The sequence below is a fragment of the Borostomias antarcticus genome (genome assembly GCF_949987555.1).
Source record: "Borostomias antarcticus genome assembly, chromosome: 19".
NCBI classification, from domain to species: domain Eukaryota; kingdom Metazoa; phylum Chordata; class Actinopteri; order Stomiiformes; family Stomiidae; genus Borostomias; species Borostomias antarcticus.
The window spans coordinates 19,046,940-19,056,939 of NC_140252.1; the positions used below are offsets into that span (position 1 = coordinate 19,046,940).

A 10,000-nucleotide genomic window follows, 5' to 3' on the forward strand; every position below is an offset into this window, starting at 1 on the left:
AGGTTTTGGCGAGGGGGGCATGGTTAGGCACGTCTCAGACTCCGACCACAGGTAGTGAGTACACACACACATGTACACAAACACAAACACACACACTCTCGCATGCACACACACACACACACACACACACACACGCTCACACGGGAACACACATAACACACAAACTCTCACACACCTACCCAGCTTACAGGAAGTCATTTGGTAAGTGCCTGTGTGTGAATATCAGCACCTTTGTCAGCGACGCTTCTAATCAGAGCTTCATTACATTGATGAACGACGACAAGAAGGTTCCGGGGTGACGTGCCCCCCCCCCCTGCTGTGACACGCCCCCCACCACCCCCCCCCCCCCCCCCCTGCTGTGACACACACAACAGGAAACAGCGCCAGCGTTTTTCACAGACCTCTCAAATACTGGGCCCGTCCGCGAAACTCTGCGCAGCGCTAAGAAAAGCAGCTAGCTACTTCCTCACAGACCGGTAAACAAGACGCAGACCTCTCTCCTCGTACACACACACACACATGTGCACACATGCACACACACACGCAAACACACACACACACACACTTCTCCACTCCTCTTTTCCCATGAGGGATGGAGCGTGTGTGTGTGTGTGTGTGTGTGTGAGTGTGTGCATGTGTGTGTTTTTTTCTATTCGTAGATGTATATGAATGTTTTCCTTCTCTGTGTTCATGCAGTGCACAGGATTTGGGTAACCCCATTACTTTAAAACACCCCTCCCCCTAAATACACACAAACACACACACACACACACACACACACACACACACACACACACACACACACACACACACACACACACACACACCCCTACCACATAGGTATGACCGGCCTTTGATCAAGCCTGGTACTTGTCTACAGGAAAAGTAAACAGCTGGTGTCTCACTCACTCTCTCTCTCTCTCTCTCTCTCTCTCTCTTACACACACACACACACACACACACACACACACACACACTTCATTCATTTCCAGCCAGCGGTATGAAAACACAGACTTCGTTTCCACCTCGCCGGTGTGTTCAGAGGGCGTGGCTTCAGAGGGCACATTTCCCAACATTCCCCGTGGTGTCAGTCGGTCGGTCACGTAGAGCCCGCCGCGACACGACTCGCCCCACCCCCGACAGGAAGTCCGCCAGAGACCAAGGCCGGAGACACCGAATCCAAATGGAATGGTTCAAACATGGACGTCATGACCTCACCCCTGCGCAGTCAGAGGAATCACAGCGGTGTGTGGAAAAGGGGAGGGGCCCAGAATGACACTACGGCGTGGACAGGGAATAGATCATTGACTACTGCTGTCACTGTGGGATATCTGCTAGTCCCAGGCTGGTGCTAAGTCCCTATCCAATAACAAGAAGAGCGCTGGTTTGGAGAACGAGCCTGTGGCCCCCAGGCGCTGTGTGAGACGGTTTGGGAGGTAGCTCTGCCCCCCAGGTGCTGTGTGAGACGGTTTGGGGGGTAGCTCTGCCCCCCCCAGGCGCTGTGTGAGACGGTTTGGGGGGCAGCTCTGCCCCCCAGGCGCTGTGTGAGGCGGTTTGGGGGGCAGCTCTGGGCTAGAGAGTGTTTACGTTTGGTGGGGAGATGGTTGGGGCAAGCACAGTTCAGCAGTCTCTGAAATAGCTGGATAAAGCTACACACACACACGCACACACACGCACACACACACACACACACGACTGGTTAGAAGGGAGGTAGTAAAAGAACACACGGCTTTAAACGTGTGTTGAGACTCTTTCTTCCCTTTCTCTCACTTTCTCTCTCTCTCTCTCTGGGCTATATGGATGTCAGCTGATCATTAGGGTGTGGCTGGGAAGAGGGTGTGTGTGTGTGTGTGTGTGTGGGTGTGTGTGTGTGTGTGTTTACGTGCGTCTTCAAACTTCCCTATCCCCCCCCCCCCCCCCCCGACGGCCTCGCTGACTGTGACTCAACCCCTTTCAGGCGCTCACTCAGCAAAACCCCTGCCGCCTTCCAGTAAAGGTAACCACGGCAACGGCGTTTGTTGTCGTCGTCGTCGACGTGTTGTTGCGGGACAGCTGCCAGCCCGCCAGAGGTCGTGCCCCCCCTCTCCCCCGCGGCGACCTCTGAACTCGCGTCACGGCGGGACCAGACCGGCGCACGTATTTCACATCCAGTGCAGAAGTTCAGTCAGTTCCTCTCTGTGGCTGATTCAGTCCTGGGCGCTGACGAATGACCCGGCCGGGGCGAGTCCAGGGCTGACCCTTTCGCACGCCGTTGCTCCATATAGCGCTTTCGCTAGGTCAGCCGTTTCTAAACTTAGTTTCAATTAGCTTATTTTATTCGACACAATTCTAATTGACACTACGTCGTCTGTCGCGGCCGTTCTCTGATTCTCCAGAACCTACAGATGGCTGACTGGATCGTACTGGACACCACCCTCATAACACCAATACATCCTCCTGCCAGTTCTCCAACACTGTCCGGATTTCATAACTCCAAGCACTTCTATCTGCGTATGGTCAACAACTGAGTTATCAACCGCTAACAGAACCAAGGGCTCTCGTGGGGTAGAACTGAGGGAACGTATTTCTGTACAAGAAAACAAGATGGAATCACTCGCCTGTTGGTCTCAGCGTCAGTAAGCTACGCTGCTATTCAGGTGATAACATTACTTTCTTTTTTGACGTTTCAAGATCTGTATTAATGTTCACACAAACTAGGAATTTGACTATAGGGCAATGGCATACGCTGTTACAGGCGACATAGGACAGGGTGACTGAACATAACAGCTACAGGATACATTAGACATTATTCTTGCGTACGCTCGCCTATCCCCTGGAACATCTGGATCCAGATTGTGATTGGGTAACTATGAGCATGAGTCAGCCGGTAGGAGCAGCCGAGGTAACGGGGACCTGCTGGGTCTCGCTAGCTCCAGACCCTCCAGCCCCCTGGCCTTCCCAACACCCCGCCCCTCCCTCCCTCCCTCCCTCCATCCCACCACCCCTCCATCCCTCCCTCCCTCCCTCCCTCCCTCTCTCCCTCTCTCCCTCCCTCTCTCCATCCCTCCACCCCTCCCTCCACCCCTCCCTCCCTCCACCCCTCCACCCCCCCCTCCCTCCCTCCACCCCTCCACCCCTCCCTCCATCCCTCCCTCCATCCCTCCACCCCTCCACCCCCCCCTCCCTCCCTCCACCCCTCCACCCCCCCCTCCCTCCCTCCACCCCTCCACCCCTCCCTCCATCCCTCCCTCCATCCCTCCACCCCTCCCTCCCTCCATCCCATCACCCCTCCCTCCCTCCATCCCTTCATCCCTCCACCCCTCCACGGAGGCCAGCTGGCAGAGGAGGGTTGGGGGGTTGGAGGGGGGGGGGGGGCGGGGGGGGTGAGCCAAACTGTCCGTTCCTCCGTTTGCAGAAGGAGAGGTGGCAAAACCGCAGATTACCAACCGGCACCAGACTCCCAGGGGCCTCGGGGCCCAGGGCACACACAGATAGACATGAGAGAGAGAGAGAGAGAGAGAGAGAGATAGAGAGAGAGAGAGAGAGAGAGAGAGAGAGAGAGAGACAGAGAGAGAGACAGAGAGAGAGAGAGAGAGAAGATGACAAAGAGAGAGAGAGAAAGTGAGAGAAAGGGAAGAAAGGAGAGAGAGAAAGAGGAAGAAAAAGAGAAAGAAAGAAAGAAAAAGAAGAAGACAGAGAGAGAAAGAGGCAGAAGAACATGGAGATAGAAAGAGAGAAAGAAGAAGACAGGGAAAGAGAGAAAAAGAGAAAGAAGGAGAAGGAAGGAGAGAGGGAGAGAGATGGAGAGAGAGAGAGAGAGAGAGAGAGAGAGAGAGAGAGAGAGGTGTAGACGGAGGTGTAGGGGTGGTTTTTAGAGTGAGACCAGGTCTTCTGATAAACGACCAGCTGATGCCGTCTCTCAGCCTGGTCCAGGGGGTCACGACCCGTGACAGAAGCCAGAACGGCCGACGGGCCTCAACCACGGACAGGCCATCAATCTGACAGGTCCACCGGGCCCTAACCCTAACCCGCAACAGGAAATGAGGTCGTGCTCGGGGGGGGGAGCCGTGACATCACAGCGCGTGCACGACATGGCCGTTACCGTTTTATAACACATTTATAAAGTGGGGGTATTTGTGCATATTTGTTTATGTTTTGCATCCATTTCGACATTCCTCTGTCATTGCAGCGTGTTTGGATATACACAGCGCATTCATGTCCGTCGACACATGAGTGTTTAGACTAGACATCGTAAGACCTGGACAGAGAGTCCTGGTACTGTTCTACATAATGTTAACATGCGCAAATCTGTGTCCTGAGCCCCCCCCCCAACCCCCCACCCCCATCCTCCTAGGCTCGGAGTTGTGTCACCGTTTGGAAACTGTGATTTCATTGGCCGGCAGCGTTCTGTGAGGAGCTGGGTGATTCACTCCCGGTATTAAAAACACAGGGAACATGTTCTGGCTCTCTTGTCTGTTTGGGAACTTGCTTCACTGCAGTGCCAACTCCACTCTACCGGGTCCAGTTACTGGAACCCAACAGTGCTTCTCAACTTACGGTACCGTACCCACAAACAGACTAGACTGGGACAACTTATTTTATTGAACCATTTAGCCGTGGTTAACCAGGTTTGTCACGTACTGTCACTTACAGAGATTAAAATCTATTTTACCAGAGACGGGCAGAGAAGGGCAGAAGTACATATATATAGTTGCAGAGTAAACATAAAACTCAACAGTCGAGCTCGAGGAGGAATACAACAAAAGTGCAGTGGAAAAAATACAGTCATATTATCATGATACTTGTGGTAGTATAGCTACAAACCAGACTAGACCAGACCAGACCAGACCAGACCAGACCAGACCAGACCAGTTCAGACCAGACCAGACCAGACCAGACCAGACCAGACCAGACCAGACCAGACCAGTTCAGACCAGACTAGACCAGACCAGACCAGACCAGACCAGTTCAGACCAGTTCAGACCAGTTCAGACCAGTTCAGACCAGACCAGACCAGAACCGCAATGAAACACGAGGGAGAACAATTTAGCACCCGCCTGAGCTTTCATCAAGTCATCCCTTTGTGTCATTACATAACAGATTAGACTGGGCCAACTTATTTTATTTATTTAACCAGGTTTGTCACTTGCTGTCACTTACTGTGATTAAAATCTATTTTACCAGAAACCTGACCAAGAAGGGCAGAAGTACAGTACATACAGTATAGTTGAAGACTAAACATAAAAACAAAACTACAAACCAGACTAGACCAGTCCAGACCAGTTCAGACCAGTTCAGACCAGTTCAGACCAGACCAGACCAGACCAGACAAGTTCAGACCAGACCAGTTCAGACCAGACCAGACCAGACCAGACCAGACCAGACCAGACCAGACCAGACCAGACCAGTTCAGACCAGACAAGTTCAGACCAGACCAGACCAGACCAGACCAGACCAGACCAGACCAGTCCAGACCAGTTCAGACCAGACCAGACCAGACCAGACCAGACCAGACCAGACCAGTCCAGACCAGTCCAGACCAGTTCAGACCAGACCAGACCAGACAAGTTCAGACCAGACCAGACCAGACCAGAACAGAACAGACCAGACAAGTTCAGACCAGACAAGTTCAGACCAGACCAAACAAGAACCGCGACGAAACACAAGGGTGAAAAACTTAGCGATCACCTGAGCGTCCATCAAGGCTTCCCTGTGTCATTACTGGAACACAACGGTGTATCTCAACTCACGGTTCCACACCCACAAACACACTACACTGGGCCAACTCATTTCATTTATTTAACCAGGTTTGTCACTTACTGTCACTTACTGTGATTAAAATATATTTTACCAGAAACCTGACCAAGAAGTACAGTACATACAGTATAGTTGAAGACTAAACATAAAAACATGGGTGAACAACTTACCGACCGCCTGTGTTTTCGTCAAGTCATACCTCTGTGTCATCAGTCACGCCACAGACCTGGTCCTAATCTCTCTCTCTCTCTCTCTCTCTGTCTCTCCCTGTCTCTCCCTCTGTCTCTCTCTCTCTCTTTCTCTCTCTCTGTCTCTCTCTCTCTCTGTCTCACTCTCTCTGTCTCTCTTTCTCTCTCTCTCTCTCTCTCTCTCTCTCTCTCTCTCTCTCTGTGTCTCTCTGTCTTTCTCTCTCTCTCTGTCTCTTTCTCTCTCTGTCTCTCTCTCTGTCTCTCTCTCTCTGTCTCCCTCTCTCTCTGTCTCTCTCTCTCTCTGTCTCTCTCTCTGTCTCTCACTGTCTCTCTGTCTCTGTCTCTCTCTCTGTGTGTCTCTCTCTGTGTGTCTCTCTCTGTGTGTCTCTCTCTGTCTCTCTCTCTCTGTCTCTCACTGTGTCTCTTTCTCTCTGTCTCTCCCCCTGTCTCTCTCTCTGTCTCTCTTTCTCTCTGTCTCTCTCTCTGTCTCTCTCTCTCTCTCTCTGTCTCTCTCTCTCTCTCTGTCTCTCTCTCTCTCTCTTCACCTATAACACTTCCTCATTCAGCTGAAACATGAATCAGAGTGCATCAATGTTTGGGGAGAAGGTTTGACACCACAGAAGACCAAGTGTGACTAGTGAATGTTGGGTGTTTTCTGTCTGTCTCTCTCTGGGACTGATGCCAGACAAGTATCCTGTCCTGTCCTTTGTGTGGAGTAAGGAATCATATGGTTTATGTCCAAGGTGATGCTCTATACAATAGTTAATATGAAAACTGTATAACTTTGTATGATAAAGTAGTAACATCTGGGAGATAAAGGGAATCGAGAGGAAAATACAGTATATTTCTCTCCCTTCTCTCCTCTCTCTCTCTCTCTCTCTCTCACACACACACACACACACACACACACACATTGGGTCTGACGTACTGTCTAAGCTAATAGAAGTTCTGTCGTGTGACTCAGCTGATGAAGGAGGAGAGGATGAGGGAGAGAAGGATGTAGGTGGACAGAGAGAGGAGGGAGGGAGGGGGTGTGGAGAGAGGGGTGGGGGGGTGTGGAGAGAGGGGTGGGGTTGGGGGGGGTATGGAGAGAGGGGTGAGGGGGGGTGAGGGATGGGGGAGGCAAAGCGCATGGATCGTACTGGACAACACCCTCATAACACCGACGCATCCTCCTGTCAGTCCTCCAACACTGTCCAGATTTCATAACTCCTGGCCCTTCTATCTGCGTATGGCTACAGCTCACATCTGACCCCTGGGTGATACTGTTTTTTTGCTTCCCTCTGGAATATGTAGGGGTGGGACGTATGCCCACCTCCCTTCTTCTCTGTAAAGCGCATTGTGTTGCCTCTGGGTATGAAATGCGCTATACAAATAAAGCTTTGATTGATTTGACTGATAGGGCTACTGCTGTTCATGTCCTCGGTGTGAGCTAATACCAAAACAGCCCGTCAAAATCCGGGCTTAAAAGTATGACAATAAGACGGATGGTTTGAGTGGAGTTTAAGTGCTGGCTCTGTTTCATGTGTAAATAGGAGAGCTCTGGGGAGTGTCCCGTGTCAAGCTGTCCAAGGTCCTTAGTTGGTGAACTTTTTACCCCCCCCTGAATGGAGATGGAAGACCAGGGGTGGAGCTGTAACATCTTCCCCTTGGTCGCGGTTTTCACATGATCCTGTTTGGTGCAGTGGGCTGCGCCTGAAGCTGCAAAGCCCCTCCCCCTCCAGCGACCTCCAGGTGCTATATAAGGCTCCGCATCCCCCCGGACGGCCTGTCTCATCGGCTGCAAGCAAGGCGGCCGAACAAACCGCTGGTACGAGCAGCGGCGGTACTTTGGGGAAAAACAGAGGACATTTACGCACAGTAACGATAAACTTTTGGCATCCTCATTTTCTCTCTTTCTGCGAAGAACAAGTGGATTTTTTTTCCCCCTCACCTCTTAAGATTGACCAAAATGACCGTTAGTCCGGTCACAGGGCTGCTGGTTGCGCTGTGCGTAAGCAGCGCAGTCCACTGTATGCCAAAGAACCAAGGCAGGAGCAAAAGACAAGCTCAAGAGCAGGTTTACCCCGAACTACGCCACGCAGACCACATTTCTCAAGGTATGTAGACTAGGTTTTGTTTGCATCAAAAGAGGATAACTTTCCCCCCTTTTTTGAGAATCAATTTAATATTTAATTTCCAGGCTCAAGTGGTTGTTTCCTATAATTTTCCCTATAAAACGACGATGAACTCTTCAAGTTTTGGGGAATTATTGTGTGTCTCCTTTCAGACGACTGTGATGAAAACGGTCGCTCGTACCGGTTCAACCAGCAGTGGGAGAAGCAGTACCGGGGGAGCATTTTACTCTGCACGTGCCTGGGAGCGGCGGGGATCAAATGTAAAACCAAACCTGAAGGTAAAAGTCACCGTTATTTTGTTCTCTGAAAAAGTTCCGTTTGCCCATTCGTGTGTCCACGCGCCCTTAATCCTTTTTCCAAAAAACCCAACGGACTTCTCTGACCAACGAGTCACGACTCACCTTATTTTTTAAAAAGTTTTTCGTGGTATTTCTAGTGGGGTTTTTTTAGTCAGGGGATCTGAAATAGTCTTTATTGGGTGTTAATTTCTTCTCTTTGCGTAAAGTGCGCCGCGCGCTCTAGTGCGCACTGCTGTCCGTTAATTCGACCTTTACGCAAAGCGCATCGAAGTTACATATTTGATCAGAGATCATCTCTTGTGTCTCCTGCAGCGGAAGAGTCCTGCTATGACAAATACAACGACCGCACATACCGTGTCGGCGAAACCTACGAGAGGCCTAAAGACAACATGATATGGGACTGTACCTGCCTCGGCTCTGGCCGGGCCAAGATCAGCTGCAGCATCGCCAGTGAGTTCGCTGATACCGGTAACTGTTTCTTAGTGTCCTTTTCTGGAAAGGCTCTGGTATTTATACGTTTTGGCTGTTTTCAGACCGTTGCCACGAGGGAGCTCAGTCGTATAAAATCGGGGACACCTGGAGACGGCCTCACGACACCGGCGACTACATGCTGGAGTGCGTGTGCCTCGGCAACAACAAGGGAGAGTGGACTTGCAAGCCCGTGGGTGAGTGACGGTTTCCACGGGGTCATTTGGAACAGGCCTACGTCCCTTGGTATGAGTGGGTGTGTGAAGGCATAGGGCCTCAGCCACGGTTGTAACCAAACAGAACTGATTTCAACTGATTTTCCCGTGGGAAGTCCTTAGTAAACATTTTGAATCACAGCTCAGAGTCCAACATTTGAGGGTCCTTTCTGTTTGATTTGATAGTAAATAATTAACGGACATGCTCCGTTGGGTACATCACAGTGCAAAACACAACCGATTGGAGTTTTCCGCGACTTGTTGAAACTGCTGATAATATTTTTTTTTGTTTTAAATTTTTTCCTCTTCTCTCCCCGTGATTGGCCACGCAGCGGAGCGTTGCTATGACAACGCGGGCGGGGCCTCCTACATGGTTGGCGAGACGTGGGAGAAGCGCTACCAGGGCTGGATGATGATCGACTGCACCTGTCTGGGGGAGGGCAACGGGCGCATCACCTGCTCCTCCAGGAGTGAGAGCACCACACACACACACACACTAACACACACTGACGAGCACACACACACACACTAACACACACACATGCACACTAACAAACACATGCACGCACAAACACACTAACACACGCACACTAACACACGCACACACTAACACACGCACACTAACAAACACGCACGCACACACACACACAGCACACTCACACACACACACATCACCCACACAAACACATCACACACATACACACACACTAGTCTTCCCCCTTTCTAACCGCCACTGGCGTCCCCCCCCCCCTCCCCCTCCAGACCGCTGTAACGACCAGGACAGCCAGACGGCGTACCGTATCGGGGACACCTGGACCAAGGTGGACGCCCAGGGACACTCCCTCAACTGCCTGTGCACAGGGAACGGCCGCGGGGAGTGGAAGTGTGACAGGCAGACGCAGACCTCCAGCCAGGGTGAGGTTCCCCCCTCCCACCCTTCTCGCCCCCCACCCCTCGCCCCTCACCCCTCGCCCCAC

At 51.6% G+C, this 10,000-nt stretch overlaps 1 protein-coding gene across 1 annotated transcript in view; it reads left to right on the plus strand.

Annotated features, from left to right (window-relative positions):
- The first annotated feature begins 7,705 nt into the window (after positions 1–7,705).
- fn1b (fibronectin 1b) overlaps positions 7,706–10,000 on the plus strand; it is a 33,910-nt gene continuing 31,615 nt past the window's right edge. The window contains exons 1-6 of the mRNA XM_084453615.1: positions 7,706–8,023; positions 8,194–8,319; positions 8,653–8,790; positions 8,874–9,005; positions 9,356–9,493; positions 9,786–9,938. Of these exons, the coding sequence (XP_084309741.1) occupies positions 7,876–8,023; positions 8,194–8,319; positions 8,653–8,790; positions 8,874–9,005; positions 9,356–9,493; positions 9,786–9,938 (835 nt within the window). The 5' untranslated portion in view covers positions 7,706–7,875. The remainder of the gene's footprint in view (positions 8,024–8,193; positions 8,320–8,652; positions 8,791–8,873; positions 9,006–9,355; positions 9,494–9,785; positions 9,939–10,000) is intronic.